Source organism: Dipteris shenzhenensis, chromosome 21, assembly GCF_047967505.1.
Source record: "Dipteris shenzhenensis isolate YYH24624 ecotype China chromosome 21, Dip_SZ_1.0, whole genome shotgun sequence".
Lineage (NCBI taxonomy): Eukaryota > Viridiplantae > Streptophyta > Polypodiopsida > Gleicheniales > Dipteridaceae > Dipteris > Dipteris shenzhenensis.
Window position 1 is genome coordinate 36,861,273 of NC_141616.1, and position 24,414 is coordinate 36,885,686.

The following is a 24,414-nucleotide window of genomic DNA, read 5'->3' on the forward strand; positions in this document are numbered from 1 at the left end:
GCTGGAAATAGGCTCCATTTGCTGGCCGTACTCTTATCTTCTTCTCCTGGTGTGTGCATCTACTGTTTTGGGCTGAGCTTTGGAAGGTTGGTTGCCCCGTCATTAGCCCGGGAGAGGATTGGGACACTGGTTGTGTTACTCTCTTCCTGGGGGAACAGTGGCAAGCCTTGGACTCAGTGATGGCCTTGATTTGTGAGGATACATTGCTTGGTATGATGTTGGATCATTACATTTGTGATATGCTTTGCTACTGAAGGGAACCAAGTGGATAGCACTGGGTATCCGTCACTTGCACAGCCACTAGTTGACATTGTAATGGGTTGCACCTGCAGGTGAGTTTAGGAAGGGAGTCCCTTGTAATTGAACTAACCATTAAATAAAGAAATACCGCAAGGCGCGCCAAGTATGCTTGCTGAGTAGGGCATTCTAGCCTCCCTTGTTTCTGTGATTCAGGATGCTATGGTATGGAATTGTATACTTTCAGTATTGAATTTGGCAATGGCAATGGAATATGATGGCTGTATTTTGATGTTGTGAGAAAGTAAAGTAAGATCTATTGCCCTTTGACAGTCAAAGGCCGGTTACATCCCCAAGGGCTGCAAACAGAATAGACAAGTCCCCCTTTGGTTTAATACCAAATACGCCTTGTAATCGTTCAAGAAAGCATTCATGCAGCTCCTTTGCTGCACATACACTCACGCTTCCATTTGTTCACTCTGATTTGTGAAGCATGCTATTTGCACAATAAAATAAATACGCATAGCAGGAGCTATTCCCCACTAGAGAGCCAATCCAACAACAATTTGTGTAATGTGTACAATCTTTGGATTTTCTGCAAGAATTAATTTCAGAAAGATTCTTTAATATTAGATTTCTGTAACATTATCCCTAGTAGCAGATGACTCTTGATCTATTCGAGTCTCAGTATTCGGTTTGAGAACATTATTAATCCTATACAAGAAGCCGTTACTGCTATTTATCCATTATTCTCCATAAAAAAGATGACTAAGGCTGTTGCATCAAATACACAAACTATAAATGTAATTTTAGTGGGACACGTGCCTTATGCTGTTGGTTCAGGTCGTAATGCACCTTTAAAAGAACTAAATAGATAGACTAATACAATGTGATGAGTGTACCAGTGCTCAGATTGTGTAGGATGATGTAATCATTGTGAGATAGATAAGCTTTGTATGATCCTTTCTAGGATCCAATTTGAGTACCTTGGCACCTGAAAAGTGTGTCAGTGTTTTGCCATTTGGACATCGTGATGCTGCAAGGTCAGTTACACGTGTAGGAAAAAACTTAAATCTCATGTGCCTAAGAGTCTACTAGCTTGCTAAACCTAAGTGTATGGATCTGTATAACAGTTACTGTGGTATCCTACCTCCATCTTCCTAGAAGAAGCCATTGATCTTCATATCTAGTTGCCTGTGTTGTAACCTTGTCCCTATATAGGCCCACCTCATGGAGAGAGAGAGAGAGAGAGGGGCCCAGGAAGGAAGGGGGGGGGCCGCTGCAAGCAGTATGCAAACCATCACTTACGATCTGTTAAGTGCATCATAAGAGTTCTTAGAAAGCGTACCATTGCTTAATGTGAGCAGTATTATTCCAGCAATCTGTATTGAGCCAAAGTCTATTCGTCAAGCCACCATTTTGAAACTATCCCAAAAAAACTTCTATATAATATGGAAAAGGATTGCACACGTATCTATATACAACACATATGCAGCAAATGTTGCATGCTAAGATTTCAAGAAGGCACTTCATTTCCAAGTAAAAGAGAAATGGTTCAAAGCATAGATTGACCTCCTCTCTCACATATTGGAGTCTGGAAAAAGCTGACAAAACACTTACCAGTATCAACTTCATCTCCACCAAGATGAAAGAACCCAAAAGGAAATACCTTCTTCAGATCTAGACAACAATACACTTTTCACTCTCTCTCTGTCTCTGTCTCTCTCTCTCTCTCTCTCTCTCTCTCTCTCTCTCTCTCTCTCGAAAATGGGCTGTTTATAGAGACGGAAAAGCACTTATCAAGACCTTAAATCCAAACTCAAACACTCTCAGTCTCAAACTAATGTAATGCAGGCTGATTATCTTTTGAAGTAGACCATAGTTAACCTATAATAACTCTGTGAGTGGTATACACTCTCTCAAGTGACTCTCATTCCATAACTGATGTTTGGTGTTTATCCTTTTGGTGTGTATTTTGTCCCATAGGCCCATGAGGCCTCCAGAGGACGTTAATATATCTTTCTTTTCTCTCTCTCTCTCTCTCTCTCTCTCTCTCTCTCTCTCTCTCTCTCTCTCTGTGCTCCAGCTCCACACCTGGCGGACATGGTTTCTTCACTCCGAGCTTCCTGTGGCCGCTTTCTTACATGAGATGACTCGCCACCGAGATACCTCTCTCCGAGCACGACGACACGAGCAGCACACACAGCGTGAGGACACCCAGCGGCCTATCACTGACTTCTTTCAGTCACAGGATACCTCTTCTCAGTCTAGCCGACGACGCGGACGTGAGCGAGAGCCAGAGCCACGACAGCTGCGTCAGCAGACAAACTCACACATCCAGGTCCATGACATCTCGTCTCTGCTCTCTGCCCGCCCCACCGGGGTTACCGTTGCCCTCATCCACAGGGCCACCCGCCGCCCCCGACGATCGAGCTCGACTAGGCCGCGTGACGTCAAAGGCCAATCATCTATCGCAGGGTTTTTTCCGACCTCCCATTTGACGGCCCCTCTATGATTGGTCTCTGACGATCACCACCTGCACTATCTCCCCCCTCTGCCCCATTTTTGGTGCCCCCCCCTTCTTCTTTGTATCATCTGGAGGTAGACACATATTTTTTGTATCAGGACTAGACACACAGTCCTTCATAACCTCTTTTTTGTAGAAACGATTGGTTGGCCCGTTTTGAGACCACCACCGTTATGCTCATTGTATCAGTTCTCTTTAGTCTCATAGACCTTCACGGTCTCCCGAAGACTTTAATAAACTTTCTTTCTTTCTTTCTCTCTCTCTCTCTCTCTCTCTCACACACACACACACACACACACACACATTTCAGCTACTAACTGGAAGGGGTTTGAGAGGCTACATGTGATCATGGGGTCTAGGATGATTTGGAGTAAGCCTTCAGTCCCCCATCAGATCATGCAGGTAGAGTTCACCATGACACCTCTCTAGGTGGACGGCTCTTCCAGACCGTGACGTTTCTTCACAGAGTTTCTACCTCGGTGGAGATTATGGAGACTGGCACTAGAGTTATCCCGACGCCTGGCAAAGAGAGGCTTTGATACAGCATGGTATGCGCGGGTGTCCACATGGTTTGATAGCCACGGTATCCGGGTGGATAGGCTCCCCCCCTTGCAGTGCAGCATGGATGCACCGGGGGGATCAGGAGTTCCCCACCAAGACCCAGTTCTATCATGACCACTTTATGAGGATATCGAAGCATGGTCTCATCATCAGGCCCCAGTACCTCAAGCATTGGAGAGTCTCACACGCCTTGCGGATTGCTATCGGCAGACAAATACGAGTCTCATCCCACCAGCTATGGATTGAGGCTGGGGAGAGCGGTCGGCATACCTAGAGAGCAACGGGTCTACAGACTATGCACGATGGGGGAGGTCGAGACAGAGGAGCATTGATGGGGGAGGTCGAGACAGAGGAGCATTTTCTGTGTGTTTGTACAGCCTACTATGGGATCCGAGGGCGATACCACTGTCTCTTTCAAAAGGGGCTCGGCTTTGGACCACTCACTTGACTGATACATTTCCCCGACCAAGTTTGCATTGGGCTCTACCTAATTGAGATGCAGAGACACAAAGATTCCCTTGTGCGGCAAGCCAGAGATCAGCTACAGTCGATGCCTCATGACACCGAGCGAGACCGAGCACAGACACGCATCACTGATTTTTACACATCTGAGCCAACACCAGATGAGATCGAGGGGGAGGAGCTCGAGAAGATGAGAGCACTATGGATCAGCAGTGAGGTCCATCACCACGATGTGGCTAGACGAGAGACACTGAAACCACACGACACGTGAGACGACCAAAGCACACACGACTGAGGTTCCACCTATCTCAACCCTCTTGAGAGGAGACAATCGGAGACAAGGCATTACTCTCGATGTAGCCCATCGGATACAGAGATCTAGGAGAGTGTGTCCCCTGCAACCACAGGAGACTGCCCGATAGACATAGATACGTGAGCTCTTTGCATCACATCAGAGGACCATCAGGGAGCCAGGTTATATAGAGCCTTCACATGTACTTGGAGCTCTGATTCTTAGTAGTTGATTGCTCCTTTTTCTCCTACTATATTTGGTACTAGCTTTTTGCACATTTGCATTTTAGCACTTAACACTCAGCAAGGGCCTTAGTGAGCCCTTTGCTTCAGCCCACAGTGGCTTGTATGGGTTACATATATCTTGTATCTTGTCTCATAGACCCGCGAGGTCTCCTGAAGATGTTAATACATCTCTCTCTCTCTCTCTCTCTCTCTCTCTCCATATATATATATATCCAACATTGCTTCCCCCATCTCCAAAGCTCCGCCTCTTGCCCTGCTTTCGGCACCTCCCCTTCTAGTTGGACACAAGACATCTGAAAATGGTCTAAGAGATGAAACGTGGAGAAACTACTAGATTTTCCATCAATGAGTCATATCTTCCTCTCCAGCCTCCTACGTCCTGCTTCTCCAAGCAGAGAGAAGGCAACGGGAAGGAGGCAGATGAATTTTTGTATGCCCCTCTCCCCGAGCTAGAGTTGTCTCAGAATTGGATACCTATTCTAGCAAGCATTGAAGTCCCAGAACGAGTAGGATTCCAAATAACAACCCGTGACCGGGAAGAGTTGAGTACAATGGTGCCCCTCAAGTTTAACATGCTCAAACCCCACGAGGTGAGTAGAGGGGCATTAAGGGTCACTACTACTCACTATTTGCTAACATATGTGGGTGCCACTACTACTCACCATGAGTTCTCCTCCAATCGGGGATCTCGGTTGAGTAAAGTTACTCCCCAGTCGGCTCCATGAGTGCCATGCAGGAACCTCAGCCCTGCAGGGCGTTCGGGACTCGGGTGAGATGCTAGACTCACTTACATAGGGCCTCATTCATCTTATCCCAAAAGAAGGTTGCAGGAATTTAGTGTCTCAGTGGAGACCGATCACTCTGCTGAGCTTTGTATAAAATTTTAGCAAAAGCAATCAGCCTACGTTTGCAGCCCTTTCTTCCAGATCTTATCCATGATATGCAGACGGGCTTTGTGCATGGCAGGAGCATCTTTGATAACATCTTCTCATTTTGGGAGGCTTCTGACTGGGCCATACATAATGGCCATAGGCTTGCCATTCTACTCCTGAACTTTGAGAAAGTTATGCCAGAGTAGACTGGGGATTTCTAGAGAGTACCCTCGTTCACTTTGGATTCACAGATGCATGGATCAGAGGGGTGTCAACTCTCTACAGATCAGCCCATAGCCAGGTTCTTATTGGTGGAGTCAGGGGAGACAGTTTCAGATAACCAAATCGGTCTGTCAGGGATGCCTTTTAGCCCTCTTTCTCTTTTTATTTGTGGCCGAAGCTATGAGCAAACCTTAGAGCTCAAGTTGATATTATAGGGCTAAGGCTTCCATTGAGGCAGGAGGATGAGCTCTTGGATAGTGAGTTGGCAGATGACACAGCTATTTTTTTGGATGCCACACCACAAACACTCACCTCGTTTAGGAACAGCCTTGGATTTGCTTTGCACTGCAGCAAGGGCTCATATTAATTGGAACAACTCCAATGGCTTTTGGATTAGTAGTGATGCCACGTGGGGGTAGGCATCTCTCCAGCATAGCAATTTGCTCCCGTGTTGAAAAGCATCAGGAGAAAACTCAATTTTTTGAGTTTTGCCAGACTAAACCTTGCATCCAGAGTAGTGGTTGTGAACCAAGTAATATTGGCTACTGCCTGGTTTGTTTGCTCATGTTGGTGCAGCTCATGAGACCTATCATGAACTTCCTATGGAGCGGGTTAGATGGCACCTTAGATGTTGTAGCAAAGGTGGCTTGGGAGACACTCATTCTCCCCACAGGGGCAGGAGGTCTCAATATTATTGATCCGCACTTGCAGTGTATGGCCTTGCTCTGCAAGTCTGTAGAGGAGGATTGATGCCTGGACAGGAGCCTTGGAAAGATTTTTTCTTACACAGCATTCAGTCTTGTACACCATCTCACGGGGGAGATTGGATGGACAGCTCGAGACGGATCTTTGCTTCAGCCCATCTTAGATCTCCCTCTTTCCCTCTCATGGCTGCCATTCTGAAAGCTTGCAGCAGCTTCGGAGGCACTCTTTGGAGAGTTCCACCCTCCTCTCGTGAAGAAATAGGTAGGATGCCAGTCATGTGGAATGACTCTATATTGGATAAGCATGGCAGATCACTAGGAGTGTCACATTATATGTAGTGGTCTAGATGGGAGAGGGGACCACAGTAGGTGCCTCAAAGGCTTTTAGGAATCTTCCAGAGGATCTGAGTCTTATCAATTGGCCACCTCAGAGGGAGTACAGTCAGGATGCAGCAGATAGATGCAGCCATATCAACAAAGTGGATCGATACAAATGACATGCCTTCACAGAGTCCAATTGGTTGGGAGCTTTTACGAGGGATGGGTATTCCTTTACAGGTTATTGCCTTGTGAGATGCACTTGAGGAGACCCTTGTCTTTAATGTTCAGTCGGAAAGTAGACTTAGATCTTTAGATGATATTCTTATGGAGGTTGCCTTCCAGCCTGTTAGGATTGCAGGTTACGTGGAGTGGGTCAAGCACTCACAGCAGTATCTTGATCTTGACCCTGTTCCCCTGCCACTTGGGTGGAGAATCTGGTTATATGGTGGTTCCCCCATTAGGTTCTTGCAGTGGGACCCAAGGGAGTGAGAATGGATTGATGAAGGGCACCGAGAGAAGAGCATCCCCTTCTTTCGTTACACGGTCAAAATGCCGGGAGATTTCAGCTTAGCAATAGAGGTTGGAGGCCCTCCAGAGCTCCTCATTGGGATAGTTTTCAAATTTCTGAAGAGGAGGCTCTGGAAATCCCTCAGGAATAGAAAGATCACTCTTCATTTGGCTTTCTATGCATGGAGGGATTGCATTGAACTTGTGGAGATCCAGGTTCAGGGTTGGCCCTACTTGTCCTCGATGCCACGGAGTAGTTGAGTCAGTCCAACATTGCCTCTGGGAGTGTAGACAAGCGAGGACAATCTGGAAGGGTGTTAATAGGATTCTTAGCATATTTCATAGAGCACCCTTTTTCATGACTTGGGGATCAGTGGCATGGTTATCCTCAGGTGTTTTTCAAGGGACATGACTTAGACTCAGCCTTCATTATACGACGACACTCTGTGGAGTCTTGTTCTCTCCAGGATGTTCCCTTCACTTCTTTCACAGCTGCTCATGCCTCGATGGACACATCATGGGAGATTCTGGCTGGCATTGCAGCTTGGCATATTTGGAGGGCCAGAGGAATGGAGGCGCTGGAGGGTTCCCATGTCCACCCTTCCCAGTCTATGGCCAATATATGGACGGATACTTTACACACATTGGCGGCCATCTGGGTGAGCATGCAAGGATCTTCAAGAGCAGCTACAGCCAAGAGAGGTACTTTTTTCAGAGTTTGGAGAGGATTTCATTTCTTCTCTGAGTCTCCTTCAAGGTGGAGGTGGCACTTTCAGCCTCCACCTTGGATCTTTGTTAGCTCTTTTTGAGCTGGTTTTTTCTCATGCATGGCATGATGTACTCCCACATTAGAGCTTGCTCTTGCGGTTTTCATTCATAATTAATGAAATCATTATTTTGCACGTTTAAAAAAAAAAAAAAACCCTCTTTGACGATAGTTAAGACCTTTGACAAACAGCCAAGGCTCCTTAGTTATAATTAAATCTCTCCGACAGAGGTAAGAATATCTTGGTTGACTAGAGTCAACCCTCCTTGTCCGCCAAATCCATGCCTCCTTGACCGAAGCCAAGCCTCATGACCGTAGTCAATGCATATTTGGAAGGCCAAATGTATGAAGCCAAGCTTAGCATATTTGGAGGGCCAGATGTATGGGGGCACTGGAGGGTTCCCATGTCCACCCTTCCCAATCTATGGCCAATATATGGACGGATACTTTGCACACATTGGCGGCCATCTAGGCGAGCATGCAAGGATCTTCCAGAGCAAGTACAGCCAAGAGAGGTACTTTTTTCAGAGTTTGGAGAGGATCTCATTTCTTCTCCGAGTCTCCTTTAGGGTTGAGGTGGCACTTTCAGCTTCCACCTTGGATCTTTGTTAACTCTTTTTGAGCTGGTTTTTTCTCATGCATGGCATGATGTACTCCCACATTAGAGCTTGCTCTTGTGGTTTTCATTCATACTTAATGAAATCATTTTTTTTGCACATCAAAAAAAAAAAAAAAAAAAAAACCTCTTTGACCATAGTTAAGGCCTTTGACAAACAGCCAAGGCTCCTTAATTATAATCAAATCTCTCCAACAGGGGTCAGAATATCTTGGTTGACTAGAGTCAACCCTCCTTGTCCGCCGAATCCATGCCTCCTTGACTGAAGCCAAGCCTCATGACCGTAGTCAATGCTTTGACCAAATAGAGAAACTCTTTGACCACAGCAAAATAAAGGAAGAACTCTTTGACTATGGTCAAATAAAGGGTCAACTTTGTATTTACTCGGACTATTTACAACTTCGTGACACTTTGTAATTTACTCTTCAAAAAAGTTTCATCCGAATTGATCTACCTTGCCACAATAATTTCCTTCTGAATTGGAGTTGTTAAACTGTCCTCCAGCCATTGCTCTTTAGCACAGGCTCTGATCCTATTGTGTAGCTGTCTGGCGATACAAGCTCTGTCAAAACACAACTACTACTGTGATATCATGTTCAGCTAATGTTGAAGCTTTGAGCTTAGCCTTTGTCATGAGTAGATTCAAAATCACCTATAAAAGTGTCACAAGGCAAACCAGTTGTAGTACTCTCATAATATTGAAGACGTTTTCCAGAAAGTGAAAGATCCTACCAAGCCTGTTCAGGTATTGATTTGACTGCAGAGGAGAGAACTCTCAACCAAATTAAGTCTGTGAAGTTGCAGGACAAGAGGAGAAGCTACATTCAACTAAAACTTGCATCAGTTCATGTATTTATCAACGAAATAGCTGGAGGTGGGTAAACAGTTTCGATTGCTGCCTAAGTTCTCTCACCTTCAGTCACCTTCATGATTAGTGCCTGAGTTCTTCCCACCTTCGATGCATGATTGGACCCTCTTGGCCTCACCTGAAATTAGTACTAGATAACTTGATTTTACATTTCTTCTCTAAATCCTTTCCAATCTTTCTTTCTGAGCACATATTTGCAAAAAACACAATCGATTTGAAAAAAGGCCTCGAACTCCCCTCTCTATTTTGTTTCTATGCTAATAAGGAGCTCTAGACTGCATGAAGTGGACTTATGTTCCATAGTGCATTCATGGTCAACACCTTCTTTTGTCCTTTTAGAGCAAGTTTTAACACCATTCACTTCAGCTTTCACTTCTCTTACTGGTGAGAGTTTCTTGGGATGAAGAGGAGTGCCGTCTCAGACAAATACTTAACAGAATTCTCTTGAATTCCCCTTCCTTTTCCTCTCTTTATTACCTCCCTCCCTTTCTCTCTTTCCCCCTCCCTCCCCTCCATCAATAGTCATCGCAGCGTGAATCCCACACCGACACGGATCAACTAAAAGCCCTACGGACATGCCCATGCCACGTGGACAAGTGCAGTGCACTGGTCCCACCATATGTATCAATGGCCTTTCATCGATGAACCAAGGACATGTACGTTCCATGCATGCATGTGTAGCATCGTGTGTGACTCCATATCTACCAAATTTTAGAGTTTTTAAACTCTCAAAAGGTATTTGTTAATATCGTTATGATATCTTGAAGATTTTAGAGGACTCTTATGGTAAAATAATGTCATGCATGGGCCATACATACATACATACATGCATGCATGCATGCATACATATAATTATTTCATACATTTAAATTACTTTTATTAATTTAAATTTAATCAAACCATTATTTTTAATTAAATTATTAAACTAAATTGTTATTAAGTGCAACATTATAGAGAGAGATTCTGAAATTGATTTTGTGGTTCGTATCCGGCTCAGCCCAATCAAAATAAGTCGGACTCGTTTGCACACCCTTATCAACCAGCTCGAACCCAAAAAAATCAGCCCGGGACACTTGAATACCCAAAATGCAAAATATGGTCTCAAGGTCCAATTCTTCATCATGGTGTGTCTCGACCTATACCTGTCCTAGGGTTTGCGCCATATCCTCTGCTTTGGTTCCCCCGCCACCATAGTGGTCTTGTGTGGGAATTGTGTGATCAAGGGCTTGTCCTATGATCGTGTGTGTGTGTGTGTGTGTGTGTGTGTGTGTGTGTGTGTGTGGATGAAAAAGTGTGTGTGTGTGTGTGTGTGTGGTGGGGTGTGTGTACGTGAGGAGCAAGAGCACGATCGTGCCATCTCCGTGAGCCCGTCAGCGTCTGGTGTTCTTCAGTCACCGTCGTGACTTTTGTACGGTTACCCGTACAGGTCGTACGGTGTTTTTTCCGTACAAATCCTAGCCCGCCTCAGCTGTTCCGTCCAGGCCTGCATCTGCTGCTGCTTTACCGTACCCTTTGTACATCTCCTAGGTGTTGTCTACGTTGCTTGCGGTGTGTAAATGCGATCTCGGTGAGGTGTCCGTCGCTCTCTGTTTTGTCCTCGCCAGGAAACCTACGCGGCCTCGTCCGTACTTTTGTACGGTCACTGTACGGCGTCCGTACGCCCGTACCTTTCTGTACCTTGTCCATCATCCGTACAGGCCAGTCTTCACGTTTCTCAGTCGTACCATCGTACTGTCAAGTTCTCTCTGTGTAGCCCGTATACACCCCCGTACAACTCAGCATCGTCCGTATAATCTTGTACTTTCTGCCGTACAGGTTTGGGGCTTTTTGCTCTGGTGTCTTCCCTAACAGTCTTGTGTCAAAATCTTACCTTTCCCTCTGCTATCTCCTCACCAGCTATACTCTTCCTCTCTTCTCTTGTGAGCTCCCTGTGGATATTTCTTTGGGACTGGTTTTTTTGGCATCCACTACCCTCTTACAGGTACTTTATTTCTGAGCTCCCTTTCTTACAAAGTCATGGCAGAATATTCATATGAAAAAACGTTTCAAAAGGAGCGCTCGGTTCCCTGCAAGAAACAAAAGCAAGTTGAGGGTCAGCATGACCCGATGCATGATACTCTTGAGGCTCAGCTGGTATATGATGTAATGCATGAAGGATTTGCAGATACAAGGAAAGAGTGGAAAGACTCGGTTCCTTCAGTTGGCCTCATGGTTGAGGTTGATGAAATTGTGGATCCAATCAGGGAATATGCTAAGAATGTAGTCATATTTTTTTTTCCAGGCCGGATGCCACCTACTGCAGAGATAGGCAACTGGCTGACACGCACATTGGCTGGCTCTTTTGTTCGTAAAGTACACTATGCAGCCAGGGGCTTTTTTTAAGTTATCATGGTGGATGAGATCCACAGACAAATGCTTTTGGAACATTCACCTCTCTTTTTGGGGCAGCAAATGGTGCATGTTTTGCCATGGTCTCCCACAAGGGACTTTCAGGCTTTCATCCGACACAGATGCCCGGTTTGGGTTGAAGTTGTTGATTTCCCACAATGTATGGCCTCACTTTTGCCTAAAATTGCAGCATCTTTAGGTAAAGTGGTCTGCCCACCACGGCCAAGTGGCAACTCAAACAGATTTTGCATTCTCTGGGATACTAATAATCCCACACCGGACTCTTATTCAGTCACGGTGAACAATGTGAACATGGGAAGTGCTTTTTATAAACTCAAATGGGGTTTATCTGCAGGGGCCTGTTTTGAGTGCAAAAAGTTTGGACACATGGCTTCACAATGTCCAATGAATCAACATAAAATGCCTCATGCTACTTTGCCAGTTTACCTGCCTACCAAAGATGCTCCTACTCCAGTTGCCAATAAAAATAAAAGCTGTAGACAGCCTTCTTGGAGTCAGGATAAAGGCAAAGCTCCAGTGGCTCCCAATGGGAATCTCACTTCACATTCACCTCCTGCTATTCAATCCTCGACCAAAGGCCAGCAACCTTCAACCGATGGTTGGCAAAGTCCAAGAAAAGTTATCTCTGCTCGAAGAATTCCACCCCCCCGCACTTGGAATGGTGCATCCTCTAGCGGAAATACCCCAGAGATAAATATAGGAATTGGGATTACATGGGCTGCAGTAACAGCCAGCAGAACACTCTTCCCTGAAGAAGAGGTTGCTGCTTTGCTGTCTACTTCTCAGGCGGCTACTTCTTCTCAGGGGCGAGGCCTCGACCCTGAGATAGAAATGCAAGGCTGACCTCATAAATTTTGCTGCTGTACATAGTTGTTACATTACTATAAATACCTGTATATATGACTGCTCGCATTAAATGTTTTACACTCAATGTCCAGGGCATGTGTGACAGTAGGAAATGGAAATCTGTGTGGCTGTACATCAACAGATTTCAGCCTGACATAGTGGCAATACAAGAACACAACCAACATATTTATGCAGGCAAGACAGGACACTACTGTGGATATGATATTTTCTATGCTGGGGAGCACTCTTTCTCAGGGGTTGTCCTTCTGATCAAACATGAGCTTCAACCAGTCATTGCTTTAAATGACAACAAAGGCAGATGGCTTGTTCTCCAATGCATTATTAGAGGAGAGGTGTTTGAATTTGCTCCAATGCATTATTAGAGGAGAGGTGTTTGAATTTGCTTCAGTTTATGCACCTCAGTCCTCTAGAAAGAGAACTGCAATTTGGGATGCCATGCAACAATATCCATGGAGATATCATGCCTACATATGTGGGGATTTCAATAATGCTCCACAACAAGGAGACAACACCTCCAGGCATGACCATATGTTATCTCCTGAAAGGCATGCATGGTCTCAACTACTTTTGCATCTGGATCTGGTTGACCTTTGGAAGGAATTGCAGCCTTTGTCACCAGGCTAGACTTTTCAACATAATGCTCTTTCCGCTTATCAGGCACGTCTGGATCGATGGTATAGTGTCGCTCCCCAACAAAATCCCCAACAAAATGGGGATTTTACATGCAAAATGTGAATTGACTATGCCTTTGTGCATTCAGACCATGCCCCACTATGGTTGTAGTTATCTTTTCATAATATGCCAGATGATAGATTGCCACAAAGGAGACATCTAATCATCAACAATAGTTATTTGCAACATGCTGATTTCAAGGCGATGGTTATTGAAGCAGCTCATTGTCTTTCTTCTAGCAGCCATATTCATGTTGATGGTGCCTGGGATTCTTTTATTTCTAAAATGCAAGTTGTGATTGGAGCATATGGCAAGTCTTACATGAAGACTCTGAGGGAAACCATTGCTCAGGCCAAATCCACTTGCCAAGACCTCACTAAACTCAGCCATCATCGTTCGTTGTCCATGCATGAGCAAACAACACTATGCCACGCCAGACATTGTCTTAAACTAAATGATCACAGGAAACTGGAAAAATGGGAGACTAGAGCAAGACAAAGAGCCTTTACATATAAAGGCTGCTCTTCCAAAGAATTTTTCAAAAGTTTACATCAGAAGAGAATCAAAACAGAAATTTGCAGAGTACTTATGCCTGATGGATCATGGACTACTTCACGGTCACAGCTTGCTTCTGTTTGTGTGCATCATTTCTCTCAGCAATTTGGCTCTGCAGCTCCTCCCTCGCAATAGATTTTGCTTGCACGAAATTTACTGTTGCAACATGTTTCTCCTATCATTTCCCCTACTCAAGCTTTGGAATTGGAGGAACCCTTTACCGAGAGGGAACTGTCAGATGCGATCAAATCCTGTGGCAGATAAAAATCCCCAGGATGGGATGGTTTAACAGTCGAGTTTTTTCTAGAATATTGGCCCATTTTGAAGCACTCATTGCTATATATGGTGAATGTGGCGTGGCAAAATCAAAAAATGCCGGACACATGGAAGAGAGGTCTTGTTAAACTCCTTCCCAAAAAACAAATTTGTGAGTCTTTGGCAGACTGGAGACCTATCACTCTTATGCCCGTCATTTACAAAGTCACTACCAAAATGATTGTTGATCGGCTAAAGGGGTTTCTACATGATGGGTTGCACGGTTTGGAGATTCTTGGCAGTCATAGCATGATTGCTCAGGCCTATGCTGATGACTCATTCTTTACTCCAAAAAATACTCGGACTGATCTGTCCATGATTATGCATGCTCTTTCCACATATGGATTGGCTGCTGGCCTTCGGGTAAATTTTCAGAAATCAAAATTGCTGCCGTTACATGCACAGGAATGGCACAACCTTCTGTGGCCTGGGGAAATTGTCCCCGCTTCTCAATTCATTCGACATCTTGGTTATCCTCTAGGCTGGGGACTCACCCGTTCACAACAAACTGATTGGGTGCTAGTAAAGTTAAGGGCAAAACTTGAATATTGGAAGCTTGCAACTTGCCCATTACATGTTCGTTTGCGAATTACACAATCCATTTTGATAGCATACATACAATTTTATCTGCCTCTCACTATGTTCACTAAGGCAGATCTGGTCTCATTTATGTCAGCTATCATGGAAATTTTTTGGCGTTCAAAACATGGCAAGAAAAGTCTCAGATTACTCTCTATGCATCGTCTCTGTTCTCCAAAGATGCACAGGGGTCTGAACATTCTCAATATTCAAATGCATTTACTTGCTCACAGAGGGAAAATGATGATACAGTTTATGCAAGGAGATCAGCCTTGGGCTTTCATGATCCGCTCTCTCTTATTACATCTTCATACATCTGCCTTTGGGAATTGGCAGCCTACTCAGTGGGATTTTTTATTTGGCTCTATCCAAGGCAAGATCAGAGGATGCCCTTTTGTCTCTCGTCTGCTTCTTGATTGGAAACACATTCTCTCCCACTTGGAATGGCATGGCAGGGACTCTCTCTCGGGCAACTCTTTGAGGGCAGAGAATATCTTTTGGTCTAAAGTATTCCACTCTCCTTTGGCCATACAAGAACCCCGACGTTCTTATTTTCTCTCCTTCAAAGGCATTTCATCTGTGGCGGATGTACTTCAGGAGGATGGCACAATGTTATCTTTTTCTATGACTGCTCGCAAATATGGCTTGGGAGCTCACTATCGTCCTTTATGGCATAAAATTTCAGCAATGCTCCAACCGTACTTGCCGATACCTCATTTGGAACTTCAAAATCGGCTTGAGGATTGGATTTTACGCTCTCCTTCCTTATACGCCCGTCCTTTGAAGCTCACATATCACAGTGTCATCACTGTATAAAGTCTCATTACCTCCACCTGGGATTTCCCATAGAGCAAATACTGTTTGGCATATGGATCGTCCAATGAAGTGGTGGAGAAAACGGCTTCGTCTCCTTTGGCATTACAAAGTCCCTCTTCGACAACAGCTTTTCCTATGGCGAGTTCTCCTTGGTATTTTTCCATCCGGACAGTTACTCGCACACAGGCATATTGCTTCAGCTGTTTGTCACAGATGCCAGCACTCTACTGAATCAGTGCTTCACATTTTTTGGTCCTGTCCAAATACTTCTGATCTCATTGCTCTCATCAGACAGAGGCTTCGACAGTGATTTCCTACTGTTACTTTTGGCAGATTTTTCTGGTTGTTTGGTTTTCATCCACAGCGACAGGGTTTTGATTTCTTTTTTGTATGGGTGCGCTATTGGACCCTATGGACTTTATGGATGGACAGAAATCATAGAGTCTTTGGTGATCCAACTTTTTCTTCCTTCCTTTTTTTCAAACGCTCTCTGCAACAATCATTCTACAATTGTCTTCAGACTCGTTTGATTGATCAGGATGTGTATATAGCTTATACTGAGATCTTTAGTTGAGTGGTAGCTACTTCGTTCTTGAAGTAACTATGAATGTAATTATTTTACAGCAATAAAAGATTTCTTCCCACAAAAAAAAGTGTGTGTGGATGAAAATAGTGGATCACCAAAGTGGTGCAATGTCGTGGATGTCTCGTGCACAGAAGTGCATTGCTTTGTCTACCACAGGCTGAGTATGATTTTTTTTTTTCAAACGATCTCTGCAACAATCATTCTACGATTGCTTTCAGACTCGTTTGATTCATCAGGGTGTGTATACAGCTTATACTGAGATCTTTAGTTGAGTAGTAGCTACTTCGTTTTTGAAGTAACTATGAATGTAATTATTCTACAGAAATAAAAGATTTCTTCCCACAAAAAAAAAAAAAAGGGTGTGTGGTGTGTGTGAGAGAGTCGAGGGTTGCTGCTCAGCCTCCCCAAGCCTCCGTACAGGCCCGCGTCAAGCTTCCGTTCAGCCCCGCGCTTTGCCCGTACAACTGTACGGACGCCGTACATCTGTACGGATGCTGTACAGACAGGCCACTTCTTCCTTGCGCAGCCCCGCCACATCTGCTCATCCTTCGACCTTCATCCCCGCTGTATAGCCATACCCTCCGTCCTTTTCCGTACAGACAGCCTCGCCTTTTGCGTCAGCCGCCCCTTCCATCTCTGCATTCCGTACAGCCTCTGCGCTCCCTGTCTCCTTCCGTACGACTCAACCTTCTCAGACTCTCTCCTGTACATCCGTACGATTTGTACATTCCGAACAATTCGTACTTTCAGCCTGTTCCTTGTCCGTACAGTTCTGCTCCGTTTCTGCCATTTCATCAATCCCGCCCTGTTTCTCTTCATGGAGGATCAATTCAAAAGCTACTCTCGCAAGGAGTCAATCCGGGACTCCAAAAGACAACAAGTTGATTTCTCTACTGCAGATTCTGTAGACGCTCACTATGTTTTTGACATGCTTAAAGATGAATTTCATCACAGCCGGAAGGAGTGGGCCAAACCTCCCCGGCCATCAAATACAAGTTGAAGCTGCCATCATTGGTTGCTCCTCTTCGAAAGTTCTCTCAGCAAGCAGTTATCATTTTTTTCCCAGGAAAGTTACCTTCAGCAAATGATGTGGCCCAGTGGGTTCAGGCATTGTTGGGAGGCTGCTTTGTTGAAGGAGTTTACTTTGCTTCTAAGGGTTTTTATGAAGTGCACTTTTTGGATGCCTCATAGCGTCAGCAGATTTTGGAGATGTCGCCCTTATTCTATGGCAGACAAATGGTGCATGTCATGCCATGGTCGCCAAACAAGGATTACCACAGCCTCATTCGACATCACTGCCCCGTATGGGTTGAGGTAGTGGATTTTCCCGACTATATGAGGGCTGAGTTACCAAGTTTGGCAGCCACTTTGGGGCAAGTTGTATGCCCACCCCGTCCTTCGGGTAATCGCAATCGCTTTTGTATTCTTTGGGATACAGATCACCCAACCCCTCCTTCCATTGCGGTAGAAGTGGAGGATGTTCCCCTTGGTGAAAAATATTTTGATTTGAAATGGGGAGTTTTTGCAGGTGCTTGTTTCACATGCCATAAGTTTGGTCACTTAGCCTCACAGTGTCCTGCAGTCCTGCATCAGCTCCCACCCACAGCTATTGCTCCAAAAAATACTCCCCCTCCAACTTATGCCCCGGGGTCTAAGGCAATGCCTACTAAACTGGGTGATGTGGCTCCCAAATCTGTCCCTTCCAAAGAAAATGTGGTTCAGGTTTCAGCTAAGCAAAAGGATAAGGGGAAGGGCAAAATTTCATAATCTCATGCCTCTCCCCAAGGTGCCTGGCAGCAACCCAAAAAGGCATTCGCTCTCAAACCACGTCCATTACAATCTCGCCATTGGGATGCTTCAACTTCTACCCCTGGTCAGACCTCTACCCCCGCTGACAGCCTTGCTTCTCAACTGTGGGTTGATGTGTTAAAAAGAGGCATCCCTGTATGTGACAATGATGAGGATCATAGAGCTAATGATCCAGGAGCCCAGGTGGATGTTGATGTCATGGCTGAGGCCTGACAGCTTATACTTTACTCTGCTTTTTGGTTTGACTGTACATATCTTCTATGTCTACTTCAATTACTTGCATCACATACAATGTTCAGGGTCTTTGCAATGTCAATAAGTGGAGACTTTTCTGGCATTATGTACATAGAATGCATCCCGATGTGATCTCTTTACAGGAACACAACCAACACTTCTTGGCTGGCCAGCAAGGCCACTATGCTGGTTATGATATCTTTTATGCTGGTACAATGCACTTTTCGGGGGTTTGCATGCTGGTAAAACATGATATACAGCCCACGGTTGCTTACAATGACCCTCAGGGTCGATGGATGGTGATCAGGTGCATCTGGCAGGCTGATCTCTATGAAATAGCATCTGTTTATGCCTCACAAACCTCTGCGACTAGAGCTCAAATGTGGGCCTCCCTCAAACAATATCCATGGCTGTCCAATGCTTTTTTGTGTGGAGACTTTAACAACTCGCCCGCCACTCAAGACGGATGCGTCAATTTTATGAGCAAAAACCTATGAGCAGGTTTATCCGAGCGTGTTTTTCAAGAGATTTTTAAAAATGTTTTTCTTTAGGAAACGTGGTTTTTACACTTTTATTTTCACTAGAACTAGATCCCTTTATCAAAAAAATATACAGACTAGTCACTCATTCATTTTTACACAACATAATTTTCTTATTTAGAGACATCCCTTTGTACCCCTGTTATTACCTTTAAAAAGTGTTGATTCCTTTAAGAAACATTCCTCATAATCACTCTCAATGTAATAATACTATGCATATATAATTACTTATTAACACATTTATATCATATGGCAATATCTTTTTAGTGTTTTTATAGCATATTTATGGACATGTTTCTAAAGAAGTTTAAATTACTATAAATAAGTATTAACTTGGGCTTATATATCACTCTCATAAAATACATGTAATATTTAATACTATATATGAAAGATTTTCCAAAATATAACTCCATAGATGTGCTCAAATGGGGTGTTCCAATCAATTTGAGTGGTTGAATGACTATATTTGGACATTGGATATGAAAGTTATGTCACTTTTAAAAGTGCTGTCCAAGGTAGTTTCGCCAGCGAAACTACCTTGGGAGACTTGCTTCAAAGGGGTTTCGCTGGCGAAACTACCTGGATGGCTTGCTTCAATGAGTTTTCTTTGAAGAAACTCTTTCATGAAGATAGGTTGAGAGAGGGTTTTCAATGTCACCCCCTATTAAGTAAAAGTTGTAAGAAGGATCATAAGGGAATTTTCATAGAGAAGTCTACTCTACATGTGGGTTTCTTCAAAAGCCATCCCATTATGCTCTCACCATTCCTACAGATTCACCTAAAGATTTTTGTATAAAATAGGCATTGCTATAATACTTTGCATATTTCTAAGTGAAACTATGTTTTCTTCTGATCGATTTTTGCCATATTTATGCATAGTTGGAAGCTTTTTTTTTCCTTCGCTCGGACGCTCGGAAGATTTCGCTCAGAAAATGCTCGTCCCCACTCAAGACAATACCACTCATCGTTCTCACATGATCCCCACTGAGCTTCGACATTGGGAAGATATGCTCTCATCTCTGCATGCAGAAGATCTATGGCTCTCAACAAGGGACACAGATATGGGTTATACATATCATCACAATGCCTTTACTCATTACTGGGCTCGACTTGACAGATGGTATTTGCTGCATGCTCAGCAGTATGCTGATTTTACATGTACATTATGGGTTGATCACTCCCTCTTGCTATCTGATCATTTTCCAGTATGCTTGACATTATCAATAGCACGTCTGACAGATGATATGCCTTTTTTTGGTCGTCGCCTGCTCCATGTTAATAGTGCTTATTTGCTTCATCAACAATTTCAGAACATGGTGAGAATGGCTGTCCGTCCCCTCCTCTTACATGCTCAGGAGGATATGGATTTTGCTTGGATTAGTCTTGCTCATCGCTTACAGGCTGTTATTCAAGACTATGGACGGAGTTACATGGGAAACCTCAGGCTCAAGCTGAAATGGGCTCAATCTCACAAGCAGCAAATGGATGCAATCAGTTCTCATAGGCAGCTTACCTCTTCTGAACAGGATTCTTGTGCTTATGCGGTTCATATCATCCACCAAAATGATCTTCGCAAATTAAAGAAGTGGCAAATCCGAGCTCGCATGAAACCCCTTTTGGATAAGGGCTGCTCCTCCAAAGCCTTTTTTAAAAGTCTCCATGCGGATAGGCGAAAGGAGGATATTTGCAGGATCAAGAAAGATGATGGCACCTGGACTACTTCCAAATCAGAATTGGAATTGCAATGTTCTAGTCATTTCCAGCATCTCCTTTCTCTTCAGCCTGATCATTTGACGCAAGTAAATGCAGCTAGGTCTCAATTTCTTATGCATGTCCAGCCCATATTGTCTCGGGAACAGGCCCATGCATTGGAGCAGCCTTTTATGCTTAGTGAACTGGATGATGCCTTGAGTCATCTACGCAAAAGCAGCTCTCCTGGTTGGGATGGATTGACAGTTGAATTTTTGCGTGCATTTTGGGGTGATCTCAAGAACACTCTCCTTCTAATGATCAATCATGCTTGGGCAGAACAATCTCTTCCTCCATCCTGGAAACATGGCCTAGTAAAATTGATTCCCAAAAAAAGGTTGTGTGAGACGATGGCTGATTGGCGGCCTATATCTCTCATGCCTGTCATTTACAAACTCATTGCTAAAATGATTGTCCTCAGGGTTCGCTTCTTTTTGCAAGCAGGACTTCATCCCAGGCAGTATGGGTTTGTCCCCAGAAGGCAGATCACTGACAATATCTCCAATGCCTTGCTTGCGATTGAGTATGCCAAACAAGATGTTCTCATTCTGCAAGTAGACATTGCGAAAGCATTTGATACTGTCCATCGGGATTTTATCTCTCAGACTATGCATAAATTGGGATTTGGACCTTGGCTCATCCATATCATCTACTGGCTTTATTCTCAGGCCACGGCGCAGTGCTTGCTTGGTGGTGGGTTGTCAAGAACCTGGACTATGACCCGCTCAGTGAGACAGGGTTGCCCTCTTAGTTCCTTACTGTATGCCATTGCTACCCATCCGTTACTGTTGCATATGGACTATCTTGCAGATACAGGACAGCTTCATGGCTTGCAAATTCCAGGGGCACAGTCATTTCTTGCACAGGCATATGCTGATGATTCATACTTTATGCCCAGGAATTCTCAAAGTGACCTTTGTCACTTGATGCATACACTGAATGACTTTGGCATAGCTGCTGGACTGCATATCAATTTTCAGAAATCAAAACTTCTAGCTTTGAAAGAAGCTGATTGGCATGCACTTCTCTGGCCAGGCCACATTATCTCTTCCCATACTATTGTCAGGCATCTAGGCTACCCCATTGGCTGGAATATTACCCCGCAACAACAGCTCAAATGGGTGCTTCAAAAGATCAACAAGAAGCTGGAATACTAGCATTTGTCCACTTGGCCTCTACATGTTCGACTTCGGATAGTACAGTCCATCATTATGGCATATGTGCAATTTTATTTGCCTCTTCTTCCTTGGTCTTTCAAGCATTTGGCTTCCTATATGTCCCAGGCTATGGAGATATTTTGGAAAAGCAAATCTCATAAAAAGGCTTTGCGACTACTACCTATGCAGTCTATTTGTTCACCCAAGACTCATGGGGGGCTGAATATTCTCACTCTCCAGGTTCATATGTTGGCAAGAAAGAGCACTATGATTGCTGATTTTTTTCAGCAAAAACAACCATGGGCTATTATGTTAGAAGCTATGTGTGGAAACATGGCGTCCCATGCATATGGGCATTGGATTACAGATCACTGGGAAGCAGTCATGACTACATTTCAAGGGAAAATTCCTGGTTGCCTTGTTTCTACTGCATTTATTCATGATTGGAAGAGAATTCTCTCATATGCAAAATGGACAGGTGCTTCCTCTCATCATGGTAATTCTTTTCGCTTGGAAAGCATCCATTGGAGCAAGGTGTTTGAATTGCCTCTCGCTTTACAGGCACCTATTAAAGCATACAATCTCATGAAATTGGGCATAATATTTGTTGGTGATGTTGTGGATCAACAAGGTTGTATGCTTTCATTTCCACAAGCTTGCAGGACATTCTCCTTGGGTCTGCATCATAGGTCCATTTGGAGAATACTTTCAACTATGTTGCAGCCATTTGTTCCGGTTCCTCCACTGTTTGCACAGGACAGATTAATGGACTGGAATTTGACTTCCTTACCTCCTGTAATCATACGCTCTCAATGCACAATCCGACCTCCTCGAAGGTCTACAGATTTCTTCTTCCACCGCCATGGATTGACAAGCATGCCAACACTCTTTGGAATTTGGATAGGCCTTTATCTTGGTGGCAATCACGACTCATGAAAATCTGGAAAGCCAAATTGCCATTGAAACAGAGGCTTTTCTTTCGGAGATGTATAGTGGGAGCCTTTTCCATTGGGGTGAAATTGGCAGCACGCCGCATTGCTTCCCCTTCTTGCCCCCGTTGCTCTCATCACTGCGAGACAGTTCCTCACCTATTATGGTCTTGCCCACACTCTCCATATTGATCACTCGTGTTTCTCATTTGCTGCGGCTTCGGTTTCCCTCTATCAGATTTGGGAAACTCTTCTGGATGTTTGGATGCCTCTCATCTCAGATGTCTCCATTCCTCCTCTTCTTTCACTGGACTCACTTTTGGGTACTATGGACCATTTGGACACAAAGACTGCATTCTAGGATGGGTCAACAGTTTCCTCAGGCATATATTTTCTTCAAAATGTCCCTCAAGCAATCCTTACATGACAGTTTTGCTGCAAGGGACTTGGATGCTACTAGCCTTGAAGTGTTCTCTACCTGTTTTTGAGTTCTTCCATTGGGCTCTCTTTTGAAGTCTAATGTCAGTGTGTGGGAGACTTCCCATCTTGTAAATTTATGAGAATATAAATACACTGGATTTTACTAAAAAAGAGTGTGTGTGTGTGTGTGTGTAGTATTCATTGGAGTGCCATCTTTGACATTCCACTTGCCTTACAGAAACCTGTTCGGCATACAATCTCATGAAATTGGGAATTAGATACATAAATGATGTGGTAGATGATCAGGGCTCTGTCTTATCTTTTCCTCAGGCCACTGCTTCCTATGCATTGGTAATGCATCATAGGTTGATATGGAAGAAAATTGCTGATTTGTTACATCCTTTTCTACCTGTTCCTCCTGTGGCTGACACAGACAGCGGCAATTGCAACCCTCTGCTACATGCTCTCATCCTGTTCCTCTGCCTGCTTTGACCTCCATCAAAGCCTACAGGCTTCTTCAGCCTGCTCCATGGATTCAGCAATATGCTAATACTCTGTGGCATATCCGGAAGCCCCTCTCATGGTGGCGGAAGAATCTCCGGATATTATGGAAGTGTAAAATGCCTTTGAAGCAAAGACTTTTTCTTTGGAGATGCATGACAGGCACATTGTTAGTGGGAATAACACTTGCCAAACGTCACATTGCACCATCCACATGTTTACGATGTTAGGCTCCTTCAGAGACTGTCCCTCATTTGTTTTGGCACTGCTCGTGTTCTAGGAACCTCCTCAGGAGAATTTCAGATCATCTTCGGCTCCATTTCCCGAGTCACAGATTTGGGAAACATTTTTGGTTATTTGGCAGATTTATGAGGTCTCTGTCTCTATACTCACTATTTTTCTCATGGGTGAGATATTGGGCTCTTTGGACAATCTGGAGTGAACATAATTTGGCATACTTGGGTCAGCAGATTCACAAGTCATATGAATCTTTCCAAGCCTCATTGCGGCAATCCTTATATGATGCCTTCCATGAGGGGGATATACATGCTTCTTGCATAGAGCTTTTCTTTTTATGTTTCTGATCTTTGGGAAACTCTCCATTTTGGAGACTTCCCATCTTGTAAATTTATGAGAATATAAATATACTGCACTGGATTTTACTAAAAAAAAGTGTGTGTGTGTGTGTGTAGCACACTAAATGCTATGATGTGTCTAGACTATGACATAAGTGATGATGTAATGCAAAGGCCCCCACATGGGGAGGTGCCTTAAATTTAGGAGTCCCTGTGATATAGGGATGATTGCCTATGTAGGAGAGGTGCCTATGATCTAGGCCACCCTCTCTCCCATTCTATAAATGAGGGGACTTTCTCTCAAATCAATGGAACAATTTTGCACTTGGTTCCTACACTCTCTTCCATTCATGGATGTTTTTATCGAAGCTATACTTATATATTTAATACAAAATCCTGACGAAAGTTTATGGAGCTAGGTTTTCAAGTTTTACAATATATTGAGAACATAGTAGACTTTTATATTTTTTCTTTTGAATTTTGAAGTAAAAGATGTAAATCC

The 24,414-nt window shown here is 44.1% G+C and overlaps 1 protein-coding gene across 2 annotated transcripts in view; it reads right to left on the minus strand.

Annotated features, from left to right (window-relative positions):
- Window positions 1-24,414, minus strand: part of LOC147888807 (beta-hexosaminidase 1-like) — a 231,326-nt gene that overhangs the window by 76,843 nt on the left and 130,069 nt on the right. For both annotated transcript variants that reach the window (XM_087392236.1, XM_087392235.1), the window contains exons 10-11: window positions 1,858-1,917; window positions 1,586-1,619 (exon numbers count right to left, since the gene is read on the minus strand). In XM_087392236.1, the coding sequence (XP_087248362.1) occupies window positions 1,586-1,619; window positions 1,858-1,917 (94 nt within the window). The remainder of the gene's footprint in view (window positions 1-1,585; window positions 1,620-1,857; window positions 1,918-24,414) is intronic.